General features: G+C 32.6%; 3 protein-coding genes across 14 annotated transcripts in view; 1 reads left to right on the top strand and 2 right to left on the bottom strand.

Moving 5' to 3' along the window:
• The window catches only part of LOC123681736 (broad-complex core protein), a 112,185-nt gene extending 103,439 nt beyond the window's left edge, over positions 1–8,746 (top strand). For 6 of the 12 annotated variants that reach the window (XM_045619996.1, XM_045619994.1, XM_045619993.1 and 3 more), the window contains exon 6: positions 7,750–8,746. In XM_045619996.1, the coding sequence (XP_045475952.1) occupies positions 7,750–8,060 (311 nt within the window). In that variant the 3' untranslated portion in view covers positions 8,061–8,746. The other 6 variants (XM_045620007.1, XM_045620003.1, XM_045620008.1 and 3 more) reach the window with 4 other exon arrangements.
• A 7,028-nt stretch (positions 8,747–15,774) lies between these two features.
• On the bottom strand, positions 15,775–17,196 carry LOC123681743 (derlin-2-like). Its single transcript, XM_045620017.1, has 5 exons — positions 16,947–17,196; positions 16,572–16,805; positions 16,330–16,452; positions 16,092–16,255; positions 15,775–16,006 (listed from the first exon to the last, which is right to left on the bottom strand). Exons 1-5 carry the CDS (start codon positions 17,037–17,039, stop codon positions 15,886–15,888), a joined length of 735 nt encoding a protein of 244 aa, XP_045475973.1. The 5' UTR covers positions 17,040–17,196; the 3' UTR covers positions 15,775–15,885.
• A 507-nt stretch (positions 17,197–17,703) lies between these two features.
• LOC123681739 (ankyrin repeat domain-containing protein 27-like) lies at positions 17,704–20,978 on the bottom strand. The gene has a single exon (XM_045620009.1). The coding sequence runs from the start codon at positions 20,707–20,709 to the stop codon at positions 18,148–18,150; it is 2,562 nt and encodes an 853-aa protein (XP_045475965.1). The 5' UTR covers positions 20,710–20,978; the 3' UTR covers positions 17,704–18,147.
• Between the last annotated feature and the right edge of the window lie 147 nt (positions 20,979–21,125).

A 21,125-nucleotide genomic window follows, 5' to 3' on the forward strand; every position in this document is an offset into this window, starting at 1 on the left:
AAAATACAAAGATCACCCTGTACATACGACACTCAAATCATTGCGACGGCTACACATCAACTTCCAAAATCGACCAAAATCCAACATAACATAGAATGGGGTGGTGTTTATTGAATTTGGTTGAGGCGCTTCTTGTAAAATAATGCATATTTTATTAAATTCATGAACACTGCGATTCAGTTGCATTTGGTACGTTTTACGTTGGTCCCAGTATCCAATAGAACGAGTGGCATAAAAAAGCTTTCAATAAATGACTCGATGTCTGTGTAAATTTTTCCGAAAACTTGATGAAAACCTGCTCTTTCTATTGGACACATTGAAATGGCAGCTTTGATATCGCTTGTCTTGTATAAATGCTTACATTCAAAAGTAGGGAATGAAGGGTTTACTTAGTACGTTGACTATAATTTAGGAGGGGGAGAAACAACAGAAATAACTATATATTTCAGTTAAATACCGATCTAGATGCCTTACTATTAATTGAAAAAAACATTAACTTTATGTATTGAATATACAAACCTTCCTGCATAAAACTTCCATGGATCTACCTGAAGAGTATCACACAGCCAGATATAAATGAGCTCGTCTTTATTCAGCCTCATCTACTTATTCAAAAATTTCACCACATCCAAATATATCAAGCTCCAGCTTATATACTATTACGTCATATAATCCAGCAACATATCGAGCAGAAAGAAACCATCAAACAACATCATGTTTCAGCTCATGAAGTCGAGATTTCTCTCATGATATAGATTTGTTGCCTTCCAAGAGAAATTCTTGGCTTCCTCTTGCCAAACTATTTTCTGCATGAGCAAAGATTTACGATTATGATCCAGCATAATTTCTCAAATGCTTTCAGTTTATTTTCTGGACAAACTACATAATGTCGGAGTTTTTTACCTTATCAGATTGTCTCCCCTTCTGGTCCATAATAATTCACTTGGTGTTCAGGATATTATTGCTTAGAATAACCCTGCAACGGAAATATTAGAGAAGTTCATCAATGTTCGTCTTACTCATGTAAAAAAAGGAATTTATTACTAGCTTCTTCTGATGCTCCATTTCTTATTGATCCAAATTAGTTTACAATCTCAATAAAACTAATTTCACTCAACTTTCCATTTCTGGAATACCAATGAATACACTTATCCAAATTCCAGTTGAATGATTTGAATAGCTTTAATCTAGCCTAAATTTCCAAAAGTAACCTTCATTTTGGCTGCAATTTGAGAATACCAATGACTATCATGGTATGACATTGAACTTATTTTAGCATGATCTGAGTGCTTTAGAGTACCAATAGCCACTAGTGGTATCACTTTTGGTCCAAATTCGGTGTGGTCTGAGCAGCCCTGACATGATCACCCTAGATAAAATTATTTTTTGCAAGTCTTTTCATTATTGCTTCAGCTCCAGATTACCAATGATATTGAATGGTATAACATTGGTCCAAATTTTAGTATGATCTTGGTAGACCAACTCTAAACAGAGTCTTCCATGTTTGTCCAGCTTTAGAGTATTATTGACCCAAATTGATATGACAGTGATCTGCATTTATGACATTGGTCCGAATTTTAGTATGATCTTGATAGACACATTCTAAACAGAGTAGCAAGTCTTCAATGCATTTCCAGCTTTATTGTATCAATGACCTACATTAATATGACAGTGGTTTGAATTTTAGAAGCTAGTAATCTTAATAGTCTTTACTTGTTTTCCCTAGACAAAAAGTAATGAAAGCAAGCCTTCTTCGGAATACCATTGGACATCAATGGTTGACCAAACCGGAAAACAATTTCAGCTCAATAAGACCTCTGGTTGATCCAAGCAATTCAAGGTTAGAACTATTAAGAGGACCACTACAGGAATATCGAAAACCGTTAAAAAAGACAGGGTGGCCGAAATAACAAAAAACTCGCGTTATTTAGTGATTAGTGTGTTGGTGTTAACAGATCCAAAATATTGTCATTGGTTCCCGAGATATCTCGAAAAAACTGAAAATCGAGATTTTCTTGTTTGTATAACTCATTTGTTTTTGGAGATAACTCCACGAAATTTAGTTTATAGCCATTATCCAATATAGAGATACGAATGGTGTCTTCAGATTTTTTCTGTTTTCTACTGTTTCAGAGACGCGATAGTCAAGTGATGATTTCACATAACAACTCCTCAAAGTTGCGTACCTAGACTCAATATTTTTGTAGAGTGTGATACACTGTTGAATTCGTAATTTTTTTCTTCATCACCTCATGAGTAAAACCAATATGGCGTTCATAAGAAAAAAATTGACTATCGCGTCTCTGAAACAATGGCAAACAGAAAAAATCTGACGACACCATTAGAATCTCTATATTGAATAACGACTACAAACCGAATTTCGTGAAGTTATCTCCAAAAACAAATGAGTTATACAGAAAAAAAGAAAATCTCGATTTTCAGTTTTTTCGAGATATCTCGGGAACCGTTGGAGATATTTCGGATCTGTTAACACCAACATATTGATCACTTAATAAGGCAACTTTTTTGTTTTTTGAGCCACCCTGTATCTCTTAAGGTTTTCGATATCCTGTAGTGCCGCTCTGAATAGTTCTAAACCTGTACATATAACTCGAAGAGCCTAAGATTTCAAGGCGATAACGTCTGCTGTTTCTTACCCTCCGCCACCCTCCTAGACTATAAGACACGCTTGACCTACACACTGATAAAATTAGGGAAAATAGCGGGGGCTAATCGGTGTTGTGTTTTCGGTGGTTCCCAACAACAGCAAGAAGCATGTCCCTGCCGAATCCTTTGAGCGCCTTCCACCGTTGTGACGTCTGCGGCAAACTGCTCAGCACCAAGCTGACCTTGAAAAGGCACAAGGAACAGCAGCACCTCCAGCCGCTCAACAACGCGCTTTGCACCCTTTGTCACAAAGTTTTCAGAACTCTGAACTCGTTAAATAACCATAGAAGCATTTACCACAGGAGACAGAAGTAGATCTGTGATTATTCGAATGAACTATATATACGAACACCAAGAATATATATACCTATATATATATACTTCAGTTTTTGTTGATCTTTAGTCATAGCCGTTTGCCCCCGCTGGACTTTAAAGTTACGTCAAGCTGTCCCAGATGTAATAGTTATTGTATCTTTTTTTTTTAATAATAATTAACACTACTTCCTGCGTTGGTGGAAAAATATTCGTCCTTAAGTAGTGAACTTGTTGAAGAATCATCAAGCATCTCTGTTTTTTCTTATTATTTTTTTTTTATTTTTACTTTTTTAATAAGAGACTGAAGGAACTTTAATCATAACTTCTCGAGCAACGGTTGTGGAGTTATCAATAATAATGAATTTTATATATTTCATCATCGTTACTGCTGAAACTATCTCTTAAATTATTTTAATTAAGAGGAAACAACACCAAATGACTGCTCAGTTCAAAACTGATTTAGAATTTAAGATATTTCTTCTGACAAATCACCAATTTTTATGGGGTTTTCAATAATTCTTTTAGACAATAATCTACATTATAGTATTTCAATATTTTCAATTTGCAGATGAAAAAAAAATTATTTTGGTATCTTTTCGTTTTTCGCAAGAGAAGTGATGACATGGTATTAGCACTGATGTATTTAAAAATATTCTTGAAAAAATTCGACAAAAAAATCATAACAAAAGAGACAAAACTATAATTTTGTGAATATTCATAAAATGGCTCGTAAACTAGTACTTCCTTTCGATGAAAGTTGGAATTATTGAAATATTCCTAACTCATATTGATCATTTAATTGTTCTGGCATGAGCACACATAAATTTTGCCCCCCCTCCTTGGAAAATATTGACAGATCACAAGAATGTGACGTGGTGGTGTTCCCTCTCAATTTTGTTTTTTATTCAATCTATACTTCTTAATTTGAAGATAATTCTTATATTTTATTGGATTTAAATAATCTGCGTAACTTTCGTCTCAAACAAACATGTTTCATTTAATTTTAATTTTTTTCTTTTCGTGACAATTATACGAAATAATTCTTAAAATGCATGAAGATTTAAAACTCAACTATTGTACATAATAAATACAAACATGCTTCATTCATGAATTTCTTGTTTTATACAAAAAAGTTTGATCTCTTCTTAAACGTTGAGATTGAATTTAAATATATAAATAAAAAAAAAGTGAATGAATATTTTTCCATCACTAGGGAATTCAGATATCCTTAGTCTACAGTAATAATAGCAAATAAACACGAAATATAATTTTATTGATGAATTTGAAATTTGCATTAGTTTTTTGGCTCTGTGATATTTTTTGTTGGATATATCTAAAGATTTATATTTTTTCGGATGTGAGAAAAATTCATCGATAAAAATTTTAGATTCGAAAAAAAACGAAGCCTTGGTATAAATATAATGGGTGAAAGGGAATGTTTCTTCCACGTTATACATATTATTATTGAGAAATTTTGAAAAATGTTCATTATTTATTTCGAAAATATATCAATTTTAGGCCTTAGCAAGGATAAAATAAATTTTGTAAAGTTAGAATGGTATACCGTATAAAAATATTTTTGAAAAGTATGTGTTCAGGGAATTGTGCAAAAAACTTTATTTTGTATAAATTTTGGTCAACAGAAGGCGGTAAGTGTTGAACCGAAAGGTTGTCAAATGTGAAATGAAAACGATAATTCGAAAATTCCAATTGTTATGCGCACTAGGTCGACAAATGCCTAATGTGTAGTGTAAACTTAAATATGTGATATCCTGAATTTATTAGTTTATTTTGTAAAAATTCTTCTATTTTCATTGAGGATATTCAGAATTCTAATGTACATAAATATTTTCATTTTTTTTTCAACTGTTGTAATAACTTTTATTCATTATTGTCAACCGATTGGAGTTTTCGAAAAATGCTAAATGGTTTTGGAAATTTACCTATGCTAGGCGATGTTTTGTTTGAAAATCTATTGTTGTATTGAGAGACAGGACTTGAGTTTTATTAAAAGACTGAAATTTAGAATATTTTTGCGGTATTTTTTAAGACTGATATTTTGACTGATTAATTTTTTTTTTTGGTAAGATGAAATTTTTGATGGAAACAAATTGGCAACCCCAGAATTCTTTTTTTTTAACGGTTATTAAATTGGTCCTGTGTAGTGAATATTAGTTTTTGCATTTACGCATGTTCATGTTGTTCTATGCAATATTTATCATATTTTATGTACTGTTGTATAACCTTTATTTATGTTCAAATATATTTTTACATTCGCAAAAGCAGCTGGGTTTTATTTTGCTTGATTAGTATTTGCCTCATTCCCTCTGTTTTATAGTTAAATGTTTAAGTCCTCCAACACAAAAGTGTTGCCACCAGGAGATGTTAATTCATATTCCCTCTACACCTACTTGGGAACCGATACGTTCGCTATCACACACTTGGCACATTTCTACTCCAAATGTACGTACATACGTTGTTGTCAATTCATTTTGCTTAGTACACGAAGAACAGTTTTCAAACTAACAACGATAGGTATCATTAACTGAACAATTCATGGTAATCCCAAGCCAAGTCGTGGTGATTTGTTTGCAAAACAATGTCTTTATTGTGAAAACACAAATGATTTTAAAAAACAGTTCATTATTAAGTAGCCAAGTGAAACAGTTTGTTGCCCTGAATTTGCAAATAAAATTGTGAAAAAACCAACTTGAATCATCAAACGATGAATATGTAGGGTTGAGTGAGGTTAGATTAACATTGACATCCCTATTTTTTTCATTCTTCAATCTTTCTCCGTTAACTGCTTTATTCTGATTATACCAGCATATTTTCTTCCAACTTATATAAATGATATACTTCTTGAGCTTTACAATATCATTTATCAACCTTTATTTCAATAGCATGCTCCCAAAGAGAACTATGTCTTCCACCTTACATGTACATATCATACTGCTTAATGTTGATCTTCGCAGCTTATATCATTATCCTCTTTTTAACTATATTCGAGTTCAATAGTTGTCAGATTTTTCATCTTTATTCCAAAGGTATTCGCTTTTGAGCCTTATCCTCAAGTCAAAGCCAAGAGATTCCTTAAGTCCTATACAACTTGGTCACTAAGCCTAATTGGAACATTGGCTATCACTTAAACTGACTTTAACAACATGTCCACTAAGTTCGTCAAATCCTACAGTATTCTAAGGCTTTCTGAGGCAAGTTTGTGAACTCTTAGTCTCAAGTATCAGTTCTTACTTGTATACCCTTCAGATCCAAATCTTCAAGTTCAAGTCAAAAAAACCCTCAAGTTCATGAGAACTAGAACTCTAAACCTAAGTAAAAGATTTGTGAAGGGTATCAGTTCCTTATGCTTCTCCACCAAGTTCTGCTTTCGTTCGTCCAATCCTACTGTCAGCTTCTCTGAAAAAAAAATGGCTTCCGCTCACTTTTGAACTTCATCACTTCCCTTTTCTTTGATTATTCACCATAAAAGAAAAACATTCCGAAGGGTATCATCAACTGTACACGCTTTTGAATCAAAGTCCAGAAACTCTAGTCCTACAGTATTTCAAGCCTTTCTGAGAGAAGTTGGTGAAAATTATCAATACCTTCTTCTTATCCAATAGGGTTCAGACCCTTAGTCTCAATGATAAAAGTTAGCGATGAGTATCAGTTCCTACTTGTGTTCCCTTCAGAACCAAAACTTAAACTCTAAGCCAAAAAAAGAATCAAGTCCAAGAGAACTTGCACTCTGAGGTGATTTGCGAAGAATATAAGTTCCTAATGATTCTAAACCAAGTTCTGCTTCTGTCCGTCCAACAGGACCTAGCTTTTCCTATCGCTCCTGAACATCATATCTACCCTTTTCTTTGACTCTTAACAATAAAGGAAAAGATTTCCGAATGGTGTCAGCTACTGTACTCAATTTTGCATCCAAGACCTAAGTGCCAAGGATCTCAACGTGAAATCGCCACGACTTGGTTAGAAATAGCGCAGCCTTCAGCCTAAAGAACGAAAGGTTCGAAAACTGTTGTTCGTAAACTGCTTTGAATCCATTCCAAACATTCCCAGGAAAGATCCTAGATGATAAGAGAGTAGACATAGGCGGAAGTAGAGGTTGGTAGCGAGCGAAACGGTTTCAGCAGTCGGTGTAAATGTATGTTGTGTGTACTGCGTGCAGTAATACTGAGTTCGCGTGGGCAGATCGCGAATAGAAGCGGTTCAATGCAAAGAACCGCAACCTGTGTAGAGTATCGTATTGTAGAAACGTGTCTGCTGGTGGCAACACGATCCGCGGACCAGACCAGAGCGAGCTTGGTTTTGCTGTTGCAGGGGCATCACCCAAGAAGGTATTCACGTGCCAGCTGTGCGGCAAGGTGTTGTGCTCGAAAGCATCCCTGAAGCGGCACATCGCAGACAAGCATGCCGAGAGACAGGAGGAGTACAGGTGCGTCATCTGCGAGCGCGTATACTGCTCCAGGAACTCGCTAATGACGCACATCTATACTTACCACAAGTCGCGGCCAGGGGACATCGACATTAAGTTCTTTTAGCCGACGCTGAGCCAATCGCCGCCCGCCTCTACTGACACCGTCACACACCCCCCACCACCAGCAGGTATTATAGCCCCATCACAACACCCGCTTGCGCTGCCGCTGCTGCTGTCTGATCAGTGTAGTTGTTGAGTTTGCTGCTGATGAGCTTGCGCGAGCCTGCATGTCGGTGCCGGGCCTCAGCCCTGAGCCCGCCTCTGTACCCTGGCTGTTGCAGGCACTATGCGGATGCCACCGCCGACCTCTGGGGGCATCAACGAGCCACAAGAGTGCCCTTACTGCCGCCGCACCTTCAGCTGCTACTACTCCCTGAAGCGTCACTTCCAAGACAAGCACGAGCAATCGGACACGCTCTACGTCTGCGAATTCTGCCACCGTCGGTACCGCACCAAGAACTCCCTGACCACACACAAGAGCCTCCAGCATCGGGGTTCAAGTGGGATGCTCAAGCGGTTGCTCAAGACCACCGCGATCAAGAGCGTGCTGGCTAGCGCGCCTCCACATCCACCACCACCTCACCTCCAGTGAAACCGCCACTTCGGCCTACCGCAAGTACAAACCCCACCTTTTTCACGTTTTTTGTGATAATGACTGTCCACCCTCACCTGTAGTAAACCTTTATTTTGATTCCCCAATGACCTGTTTGTGGACTAGTACATTCTTTGATGTGTCGTGATCTGCCCATATGCGAGACATTCCCAGTGTTACTGTGATTCAGTTCTTCTTGATATCATCTCTATATACGTTCTTACACGTGTTTTATCATTTTGCCCAGATCATATCGTGAGATGACGCAGTTTTTGATGGATACCCAAGCCGTTTTCAAGAAATTCGCGAAACAACACTTAACAGTTGTTGAATCAATAATAAATCGACAAAACGAACAGTAACACATTTTTGTCCAACAGTCTTTCTATGGTAAAACATACCGCACAATAAAGAATGATTCCGATAACCCTCCTCAAGTATGCCATACATATTTACTGCATGTTCGCAAAAAAATCTTCAAGTCCTTGAAGTTGCGGGACTTTACCTTGTGAGTTAATTCGCCGCCAATCATGATTTCCACAGAACAGAAATATCATTCTATGAAGGAAAACAATTTTTATAGATAATAGCTATTTCGTTTTAGAAAATAGCAGATTCGTCATAGAGAATAACAGTTTCTCATAGAGAATAACAGTTTTTCATAGAGAATAACAGTTTCTCATAGAGATCAACAGTTTCTCATTGAGAATAACAGTTTCTCATAGAAAATAACAGTTTCTCATAGAAAATAACAGTTTTGCATGGAAATAACAGTTTCTCATTTAGAATAGCGACATCGCGATTTAGATCACCAACTCTTCATCGGGAACATCAGTTTTTCATATAAAAAATCATGATAGGTGCGAGTGTGAATCAGATACAATAATGAAACACTAAGGTTTTGATAGTTTATCACAAGAAAATTAGTTGTATATTCTATTCTATATAGCCTGTTCATGAATCGTAGAATCTTAGTACATTTGACTTATCGATTAAGCCAATAATAAATCTAGAAATAAAATTCCCTTACAACAGGCAAAGGTAAAGTTCTTCAATAAATGAACAGGGTATAAACCAATACCATGAGCCTCAAATAAATATCTCTTCTGTGTCAGATATAATTCATGTGCATGAATTTTCCCAGTTATTCTAATTATTGTTCAAAATGTTCATATCAACCATCTGCAAAATCACCGGCGCAAATACCTTTGATCAACATAGCTTTGGCATGAAGGGAGAAACAATTTGAAGATAAATCGGTAAAAGGGTTGTGTTGGTCTTTTTAGGTATTTATTGAAACTTTCGCTTTAAACGTATACCATCTTCATTATCATGATGAATTATTTATATTCATAATCCTCACAAAATGTTCAACTGCCAAGTATGTGCCAAACATAACAATAAACGTTCAATAAAAAACGTTCAGGTATATCACTCAGTGGAATATAAATCAATAAATAAAAGTGATTTTCATACTACCTCCTTCTAGGTACAATCTATTTAAGCATAAAACATATTTTATATGTTTAAATAAAGTATTGAAATAAACCGCACTACCTCCAATGTGAAAATGATCACTAAGTTTCATTGCAAGCCAGGTATTATTCGATAACATCAACCTGTTCAAGTGAAATTCGTCAGAACTTTTCTATTAGTATGAGTCTTCCAACAGTACTTCAATGCAGAGTACCATACTCACTAGTGTTAGATTCAGTTGAAGTCGTTCTATTGTAGTCAGTTCACTCAACAGGTTTGTTCACAAATCGTTCAGAACTAGTTAGAAATTCGTCTAACTGATACCAAGTTAGTTATTAGGTATATCATAAATTATTAATTTTATCGAATTCATCGCTGAAAAATTCATAAAATTATACCTTACTATCTAAATAGATTCATGTTGAAGGATAGAATAGAAATTAATCTTATACGGATGATCTATTCAATCTATTATTCAAAAAACATTGTACCCAAATTTCAAATTTTTTTAGAAAATATCGAGGAATCTATTAACTGAACAGGAAGTTCTTATTTTTGATTTTTATTCATTCTTTCCAAATAAATATAAGATGATAGATACAATCGAAAGAAGGGCCCAAAAATATATTTCAAGTATGATTTACGAGAGACAGTATGAGTTTTCAAGAGAATAGGTTACATTAATTTCAAAAATAAGAAGGATATTCCTCAAGAACATTCAATAAAATAAATCTACAGAACGTCTACAAAAGTATTTATATGTTTATACAAACTACCTTTCCTATTTCTACTGAATGCGTTCAAAAGTGGATTTGTGAACATTATATCCTGTATTTTGAATATGATTTTGCATTGGTTATGACGAATAATTACTGTTTACATATCTCCCAATACATTGTTATGAAATAGCGATGAAAAAACGTATTAAATAAATAAATAAGAGCATTGAAAAATATGCATTTTGCGATTTGATATTAAATTTTTTTTCATATTCTCACCATCTCCCATGAAACACTAATTTTTTTTTGTTCTACATAATCGATAAAAAATTTTTTGGTTCTACATAATCGAGAAAAAAGTATAAAAAAAAGCTACTGCAATAAATAATCTCGTGACTGTCAAACCACTTTTTTGAACGAAGTTTAATATCAAATATGCAAATACAAGTATATATGAGTATATTATTAGGTACCAAAATAAATAACTTCAGCATCATCTTTTTGGAAATGTATATATCCAGTATAAATAATCATCATTCAAATTCTGAAATTCCGGAATTCAACTAGGAAATGCTTCAATTTACCATGAAAATAGCATCTATAAATTGTTTAAATAATACTAATATCCAGTGGAGTTTTTTAAAATTGAATAATTATAAAACGTTTTCTTCTCAGAGATATAGCATAAACCGTTGTCACGAATATAAAAATTCACATTATCAGTACAAAATCTATCTCTTAATGAAAATAGAAGCAAATAGAGAGTGCGTTGTTTCTTATACAAAGATTATATTTGAAATGATATATATTTTTTTACGACATATATTGGCTTCACATTTGGGTTCTATCAAAAACTAGCGTCAAAAAAAGTGATGAATACCAAGTTCAATTTGCTCATGTGATTAAGAAGAGGATGATTGTAGAAAATGTCTAAGACTTACATTTAGTGTTGACTTTATGTATTTATATATGTTAAGTATAATTAGTTAAAGAATAAAACTTGTGTAGCATATATACAAGGAACAGTGAGTATTCACTTAACATATCTTTCCAGGGTTCAATTGTTGTAAATAATGTGCCAATCTTCATTGCATTTTGTTTATAAATATATAGAGTAATGTATTAGATAAAGATTGGTTCTCCATTATATTTATATCGCTGATCAAAAAATGCTATTCAATTATTAATAATTGCTGAATATTCCTGAATGAATAACTCACAAATATTGTTTTCCATTCAAAAACTAGCGCTGATTTCAATTCCAAGTGTCTAGAAAGGATTTAATTGACTCTTATGCATATCACAATCTTTCATGGAACATGTCAATTAATTTTCAAAATTAATTTCGGTGTTTAGCTGTACCACTCGAAATTGAATAGCATTTTTTGTGAAACGCTCTATACACTATTCAAATTTTTTCCTTCTTGACTGGAAACCTTTCAGCGCTAAATTTACATGTTTCGTTGACCAAATTAAGTTTCGTTTGGAAAAATTATATTTATGGAATTGTTGATGTTCGTTTATTTAAATTTTATCGATTTGTTTTCTGTTGGGGGGTTTCCTTGTCAAAAGTCTAGTTACTTTACTGTTTTCGTTTAAGTTTTTTTTTGATCTGAAAGGCACGGTTAGACATGTTCGGCAACCGTAAATATATTTGACTGTATATTTAGTGCTGTGACTAAAAAGAAAGGAAATTTGTCTGATTAGGTTTAAACTATTTATTTCTTTTTGTGATACGGTCGAACCAAAGACAGTTCTTTGAAAATTATTAGTTGTTTCTAAAGGAATCAGAAAATATTTTTTCAAACGTGCCATTATAAATTCAACGTTGACATTGAAATGTCGAGTTTGTATTTTTTCTGTAGAAAATATAGGGACTTAGTCTAGTTTTAAGCCAGTATCAAAGAATTCAAGTGGATCAAGCCCTTGTTTCTGTAGCAACATAAGAATACCTAGATCATTATAAGAAATGTATAATAGAAAAGTCTCAATATTCCGAAAAATCCTGTTAGTGTCTTCGAATTTCGAAAATTCAAACAATAAAAGTACCTACTCGAGATCCATCTGATATAAAGTCTCTACCAAAATCATTGTTATCTACCACGTAAGAGAACAAAATCTAATACCTACTCAATTTCCATATTTCTAGATTAATATCGTATAAAATCTTTTCTTCACTTTTTTCATCTGAAAAAAGCATTCATATCATGGTAATTGATTTTTCATATCGTTTGGCCTAGGTATTCGTTAAAAGTATCTTCAATGTTACATATCTTTTTCTCTAGAAGATGTTGAATGTTACTACAGACTGGCTGTACGATCTTGCATATCTATCATGCCAACTCAAATTATCATTATAAACATGGTTTATATCGAAAAAATAAATGAATCAACAGTATTAAAAATTTGTACCTAAAGGTAGCAGTTTAGATATTTTATAAAAATATTTACATTTAAAAATTCATCTTTCTAAAAAAAATTAAATATATTTGGCCTCCAAAGAAGAAATAATTATCGTAGATTTTGTTACCTAAATTAATGATGACACATTTTGGCGTGATTCTAGACTATAGTGTATGTGGTGTTTCTATTGTACAATTTTAGAATCGTGTAAATTCACTATAAACTCATTGAAATTCTATATTCATATTATAATATTTTTTGAAATTTGCCAAATCATGGTTATAACTGTACCGTGTTGTTGTTAAATTTCCTTCAAAGTCATTTCTCTCAAGCTGTACTGATTCGAACCACCAAGATCAACATAACACATAACGGATTAACATAATCACATAATGATCCAATGAGAGCATCATCTACCTCTTCTTACCACTACATAAGCAGTATTTTCCTTCAGTAAAATAGTAAGTATTGTTTTAGAAAGAGCCGTGCAGGTCTACTCATCCAAAAATACTCATTATATCTGATCTGCGAAAAAGCTTGGGGCTTTGAAGATTGTAAATAATGAATTTTCAACATTAAGATTAGTTAAGTTTCAATTTTGTTGAATATATTTCTTTGCTTACCAAAGTTTTTCTCGGATCAGATATTCCAAAAATGGAATGGATTTTTTCGAAAAAAGGGTATTTTTGAAAATTAATTCAGTACTTATATGGTCAGTACAGCTTGAGGAACTAACTTCGTCGTGAAAATCTAGGGTAAGTGATTGAGATGTGAATGATTTTATGGAAACGATGGTAGATTTAAACTGCACTGCCCCAAGATGTATTTTTTTCTATTTAATTTATTCCCTCATAATGCAACAAGATGCCTTGACACAGTACAACACAACTGTTTACAAAAAACTACAAGCGATGTTGAAAAATTACTGTAATACCTCAATACTCAGACAAAATCCACAGATGTACTTATATTGTATCGTACTAGAATAAGATTTTGAAAATGTTAGCCTTTATATCATGCTTCTACCGTTCAAATTTCTTCCAATTATTTCACAAATATTTCTGAAAAAACTTCGAATGACCATTTTTGCTAAGGAAATGTGTTAAATAACATTTAACGAAAAATAAAAATACATATCGTGGAAATATTCTGTGGAATAATGAAGTTGAAGAAGAAAAAGCAGTGTACATTATCATTTTAACCAGCATTTCGGTTGTAAGGGTTCTACACATTACTGCATATATATTTTTCTTGAATGCTTGTGGGAAATTTTCAGTTTTTTTTAGCCGCTACAAATTCATACAGATGCTTCCATGTTATTTTTAAGAACTATTATTTTTATTTAAATTTTATTATTAAGAATAACTTTTGTTATTTAAACTTATAAATATATTATGATATGATTGTTGGTGTAATAAAAACAATGAATAATTACTCTTTCAAGATTACTTCACCCAATTACCTTCTTAATTACCCTATAATATTATGAAAAAGAACTCTTTAAAGCGTTCACATTTTTTTGACAAATTAAACTATTGTAATAAAACACTTCATCTGAAACTTAAGTATTTTACTTATGCATCATTACCTAATCTGATGCAAGAAAATGAAATCATTCTCAGTGCTTTCCCACATATTTTTTTTTATGTACATTCAATCATGTAACATATTCAATCAAATAACAGGAATTTATAAATCCGCTTAAAAAAAATTTTTTTTAACGATAAGTTGGCTCAACTGCCCTTTATACTCTCACGAAATCAGCACCGCGTCACCTGGCATTCTGTTTTTTCACAATGTTTCATTCAGTGAGTACATTTCGAATGTATTAAGGGCCAGTTCCATAATTTATGCGAAAAGGCTCCTTTTGGTAAGGACCGCTTTATGAGAAAGTCGCCAGGGAGCTTGAAAGTGGACCTAGTTTTATAAGCATTATCCGACCGTCTTTAAGAGCTGAAAACATCCTTTTATTGTAACTGTCAAGTTTCCTAAGGTTGGCTGTTCTGAGAAACTAGCTTGCACTTGGTAATATTTCAAAGAAATTTAAATTATGTCTAGAAAATTAAGAAATATAGGTATAGTATGTATAAAGTGAAAGTAAACGAAGATTTTTTTTTCAATATGGAGGGTAGAAGAGGAAGAATAACAATCTACCCGCTTCAAAAGTGTCTATTGAACTAATCTAAATTGGTGGCACTAGTGTAGCTAGAGGAAACGTCAAAAAGTACTGATAGAGATGAAACAAGAAGTAAACAAGGATGAAAGTGTATTCGCCTTGGAGTGGTTACCCTTTGGCTATACCAGCGCTATTGTGTAGAATTTTTGAACCCTTATTTATCCTTTTCCACTTCTCAACAGTTCTACCTACCATAAGAGATTATTCTCCTTATATGTCCCCTAAATAGGTAGAACTGTTTTACTGTTGAGAAAGTGTCCAGTGGAAGAGGATAAATAAGGGTTCAATAATTCTCCACAATGGCGCTAGTATAGGCAAAGGGTAACCAATCCAAGAAGGCGAACGCACTTTCATCCTTGTTTACTTCTTGTTTTATCTCTATCAGTACTTCTTGACGTTCCTATGAAATTCATTCTCTAGCTACACTAGCGCCTCCAATTTAGATCAGTTCAACGGACACTTTTGAAACGTGAAGATTATTCTCCTTATCTCTACACTCCATAGTTCTATTATAAGAGATTATTCTCCTCTTCTCTCCATATTAATTGATACAACGGTGCAAGGTTTTGTGTTGTAGTCATAGACAAAAATAATTCTTTTCTTTCCATAAAAGACCACTCTCCGGACTTTATGACGAAGGAAACTTCAAAGCTTTCTTTGACCTTAAAATTGGTTTATGAAACACAACAAGGAATACTTCAGTTCAATTATGGAACTAGCCTATAGCGATTTTCAAAATGTATGATAATATCAAACAAAAATATTTCTGAAATCCTGGCTTGACCTCAAGAGCTTTCAACACAAAATTTCAATTAGATTGGATCTATTGTCACTGAAATATTAGTTTAGGATCAATTTCTACAAATCCTCAACATTTGAAGGAAGGTAGAAGATAATATTGAAATTACAAGAAAAAAAGGATGGAAACAAGAACATACAGTTTGTATAACAAAATGTTTTATATGAACATAGTAAAATGAATATCTAAATATTAGGTAGTTCATTGGTATATTTTACAAGTTACATTAAGAAAATCATCATTATCATCACTTTAATCATTTTCTTGATTCTCATTGGGGTTCTGTCTATTTCCCCATTCAAATCCACCTGGTCTCTCCTCTGGAAGAGGTTCATAATCTGGATCTTCTGGATGAGGATCAACCAACATCTTCCTATAGAAGGATATTACATTTTTCAATCAACTGAATGATTTTTGGAATATATAAATGTTATAAAACTATATGATAAAAAACTCACAAAAACATGGGAGTTTTCAAAATTTTAAAACCTCCTTGTTGATTGGGAAAAACATCCTCCAAGAAGAAATAAATATGTCCAACTGCAATTCCAGTCAGATCAACATAAACTGCGTTACCTAACAATAAAGAGAATCCAAGTAGAACCCAAGGCATATAAGGGGCCTGAAAAAAAAACCACACTCAAAACATATTCTTCTCATTTGATTATTGTTCTTAAATTAATTTGAAACACCTACTTGAAAATTTAGTAATCCGAAGAAATTGATTCGTACATATGGATTTCTTCTAGCCCAAACATACACCAACATGATGGTAAATGCTTGACCAAGGAATAATAGATTAACAAAGAATGCAAATATCTAAAAAATGGTAAGAAAAATTCAGTTAATAAAGACGGTATGTCTTATTTAGAAATTTACCAGAAGATAGGCAAGAATTTTTAATTTAATCTTCAATAGATTTATAATGAAAAGGATACAATCATGCATGTGGCACCAAATAAGAACATCATCACGAAATCAGCTGTTCGGTTTCTAAATGAACCTTCCTCTAACATCCTACAGTACTTATAAGTAAATATCATATTGAAAAAAAAGTTGAAACCAAAAACCCCAAAAAATAAAAAAGTTGTAATAAGTCTCCATATTTGCCCTTGCTTCACAATAAGTATTGGATTGAAGTAAAGTTGGAAAGGTGAAGCTATCTCAAGTTGCTGAAAAATGAATCGATTAAAGTTATACAGGTAGAATAAAACAAAGAACTATCATCAATGAAAATAAATCATTGCAAAGTTATTAATTTGAACTTGAATCTTCTGATGTTCAGCTCCATTTCTGAGAACATAATTACTCACCACTGCTAGGGTTGTTATCACACAAGCAGTAGTATAAGCCCTCGTTACCGGGGGCATATTCATATATTCATTTCTAAAGGTTTGATAAGCCATTTTGGTATTTGGAGATTTATTATCAACTCATCACTTAATGTATTATATAAATTATAAAGCTTTAATTCTGCCACATCAAGATTCCACGTAAATTATATTTATACGTAAATAATGACCACTTCAGAATTTTTTGACATTTTATGCATTTTTGTGGTTTCCTTCACAGAAAATGAGTTATGAATTCTTCCAAGTTTCAACCACAGAATAAGTTTTCTCCTTAGAACATAGAATATATAGTTTATTCGATACTCTTATGTTTTTTCAATTAAATTGGCTAACAAATGACCCTACAATCATAAATCATTAGAATTGTGATAAATTTTGTGCGAAAAACGGCTTTTGAAATGAAAAATATATCATATATTCCTCAATTCAACGTTTGCTATTTCACAAGGAAGAAGCACACAATGAGTGGCAAATTATTCTGTGGAATAGTGTGAATTACAGAACATGGAATAAGTTTGAATCTTGTATTTTAATTTTCGTGTGATTCCCCGAAATTGGGAACGGGAACTCTTATCTATGACTCATTAAATAAGCTTCAGATCAATTTCACTGTTATATCAGCTATTCAGGGCTCAGGCCCCACAATTGGAAAGTTGTTCAATAGGATAGGAGTGAGAGTGAGGATATTTAATTCATAAGGAATATATTAATTTTTTAACTAATGAAAACACAATTTTTTAAGGAAAATATATAATAAGCGTTCATTAACAAAATATACATAGTACCTATATAAAAATATTCATGACTAGTAAATATTTTGGCTTTTTAAAAATTTATAACATAAATTAAATTATGAACTCATCTTCATATTGAACATAAATGATAAAAATGTGCTTTCATTATAGCAATTATTAGTTTTTCTTACATTTTCGTTGCATGGATTCAAGTTATTATCAATTAGTTGCCGCAGAAGAACAAAACAAAACATATAACAATTATTAGTAATGGTTACAACTATTATAAGAAAAAAAACGTACATTGTCAACGATACAAAATTCAGAAGTGCCTGAAAAATTTTGTGTATCTACTTATCAAGGCATCTTTTTAAAAAGTTGTCATGGAATGTAACAAATACCCAAGATATTTTTGAAAAACATACAAATCATGGATTGTCTGTCTGCTCTGCTGATGAATATTTCACATTCTTTTTGATTGCTTTAAATGCACAATATAACATTTGTTTTTGACAAATATCCCAAACTGTATATCCCTCGTTGTTCCTAATTTCATGATCGGCATCATTCTTTAGCAATATTTCGATAATTCTGCTGTCGTTTTTTATACATGCGTAAAAAAGTGCAGTGTTTCCTTGAGAGTCTTTAATATTCACGTCACAATTGGTACACTTCACCAACTCTTTAACGATACCAATTTGCTGAAAGAAACAGCCTAAATGCAGAGGTGTATACAAATCTTTATATGTCTGAATATTAACTTGCGCACCGCAATCTAAAAGAATCCTCAACAGCGAACTCCTTCCATATTGAGCAGCAACATGCAAGGGTGTCAAACCGTCAATGTTGCACATATTGATGTGTATTTCCTCGTGATCATTTTCCAAATTTTTTCTGCTCATATCTATTGAAACTTCCACATCATCAGCTGAACTTTTTTGACATTTAGCACAATTACAAAGTGGGTGGCATTTTGATGGTAGAATGCTCTGATTAGGATGATTGAACCCTAAATAGAAACATGCTAAGGGTATATCATTATTTCTTATTGCATTCAACAGAAGGTTAACTTTCCTCTGCTCGTTTTCTGTTTTTGGTTTGATACCAAAATTACCTTGAATAGATTTATATTCCATTGACTTTATGGGACTAAAAGGGAATGTAAACAGCACTTTTTTGACAGAGAATTGTTCAACAATGTTTTTTATGTTGAAATTATGACAATTATTTAATATTGAATATATTTCTTTTTCTGATAGAGTATATGTTAAATTCTCCAGTAAAATCTTTATTATTTGCAGATATCCAACTTTAGCTGCCAAACTCAGAACACTTTCACCTAAATTATTTAATATGTCCATTTTCAAAGAGGATGATGAATAAATTAAAGCTTTTACGCAATTGTCTTGGGCCCTCCCAGTAGACAAATGTAAAGGGGTATCCCCATTATGGTCCTGAATATTTATATTGGTATTTTCATCAGAAATCAATAACATTATAATATCCTGATGACCCTTTTCTGAGGCATAATGCAGTGCACTTTTTCCCAAATAATCTTGTGCATTAACATCAACACAATTATTCAATAAATATTCAACAATTTCTGTCTGTTTATACAGAGTTGCATAAATGAGCAATGTTTGGTCTTTTTCATTTCTGATTTCCTTATCAATCAATATATTTTTAGCTATTTGGTCACAATCTTTGCAAATGCAGAGAGGATGACACATTTTTCCTACTAGCTCATTAGTTTCTGAATTTTTAATCAAAGCTTTCAGTGATACCAATTTTCCAGTTCTGACTAATTCAAAAATTTTCTGCTCTTTCACATATTTTACTGGTGAACTTTTCAGTAAATTAAAAAAATGTTCACTTTTCAGATATTCAATAGCAGCTTCCAATGTTGTTAATAAAAAGTTGACATGGTCAGTGAAAGAGCTTGAACAAAATTTAAAATCTTGAATGAAATGCAAATTTGAAACCCAATTAAAAATATTAGCTTTGAGAATGATTGAAGCAAACATTTGTAGTAAATCATCAGAAGTTATACAACCTCTGCTGTTTTGCTTTCCACACAAAGCATTGAATGTTCTGTCAAGACAATTCACTTTATCCAATATAGTGAATGTGTTGTTTAATTTATTTAACTCACAGTTAGCACCAGACAGAACTTCACAATAGCTCGATGATATACCCAACTGTTTATCCTTAATGCTATGAGAATTTTTTATTATTTTATTGAAATGAGATTCAGCGTCAATCATAAAGGTACTGATACCAAAAATTATTTTTTTTCCCAAACAATATTGCATGTATGTCTCCACAGCCAATTTGAGTTTCTCCAAAAATTGGTCATTGTCCATTGCTTTGGCCCTTATGCTTGTATTCCTTAAAGCTTTTTGAAGACATCTTGAGTATAAACTCCCAATAAGATCCTTCTGTGTTTGAATATGTTCCAATTCATAATTAGGAGTTGCTTCTATAAATTTTATACACAAATTCTGAATTTGTTGTAAAACATCCTGTCCAGTACTTTCAACCCATAGAAAGTCTATACAATCAGGAAGACTCTCCAAAACTTGAGTTTCTAAAGTACAGCAAGGATGGTCCAAAAATAGCGGTTTATCTATACACCAAACAGCATAGCTGCTATCCTTTCCATCATAAAAAGTTTCTTTGAACAAAATATTTATGGTATCTGAGAACAAGTGACAGTCTTCTATTATGATCTTATTCTTTCGTAGTTGCACCTGTTTTTTCGATAATGTTGAACATGATTGAGATATTTTAAGAATTCCATCTTCTTGTGGAATTAGAACTTGATCTAAAATAATCTTTATATTTATTTCGTTGGATTCAATAGTTCCAGTTCGAGGTATGCAGATTTTCCAATTCTCTTTTGCAGCCTTTTTTATAATATCTGAATGGTGTTTCAAAATTTCCATAAAAAATATGTTTTCCCGTAGATTTTCGTCATAATCTGAATTCATATCAAACTGTTTTCAATGACAACCAATGCAATCACTACTCTACTTGTTTTGATTATCAGCTGCTGAGATGACTGATACTGATTTTTGGTTAATTGGTATTGAAGGGTTAAAAGACCTACTCTTTATCTATTAATATATTATTTAGTATTCTGCGCTATAAATAAAATTGAATAGTACTTAATTTGTAGGAAATTTCATTCTTGAAATTGAGAAAAATGCCAATTTCGAGATATAGAAATCTTTTATCCATTATTGATGTCTATTTCGAATAATTTCTTATCTTATTCTCGATATTAGCTTTCTAAATCAGTATATAATTATTATGTCTTCGAAGAAAAACAAATATACAAAAGGTTGAAAAAAAATTCTCCACTTTTTTTCGATCATAGATTTCAAAGAAATTTGAGGGACAAAGA

Source organism: Harmonia axyridis, chromosome 6 (genome assembly GCF_914767665.1).
Source record: "Harmonia axyridis chromosome 6, icHarAxyr1.1, whole genome shotgun sequence".
Lineage (NCBI taxonomy): Eukaryota > Metazoa > Arthropoda > Insecta > Coleoptera > Coccinellidae > Harmonia > Harmonia axyridis.

Bases quoted from the DNA above. Each gene is read 5' to 3' on its own strand.
- LOC123681739 (XM_045620009.1), bottom strand. From the start codon at position 20,709: ATGAATTCAGATTATGACGAAAATCTACGGGAAAACATATTTTTTATG.
- LOC123681743 (XM_045620017.1), bottom strand. From the start codon at position 17,039: ATGGCTTATCAAACCTTTAGAAATGAATATATGAATATGCCCCCGGTA. The intron at 16,453-16,571 runs GTATCCTTTTCA...ACCATTTTTTAG, and splicing joins TTGGTGCCACATGCATGATT to ATATTTGCATTCTTTGTTAA. The intron at 16,007-16,091 runs GTGAGTTTTTTA...ATCCTTCTATAG, and splicing joins TTGAAAACTCCCATGTTTTT to GAAGATGTTGGTTGATCCTC.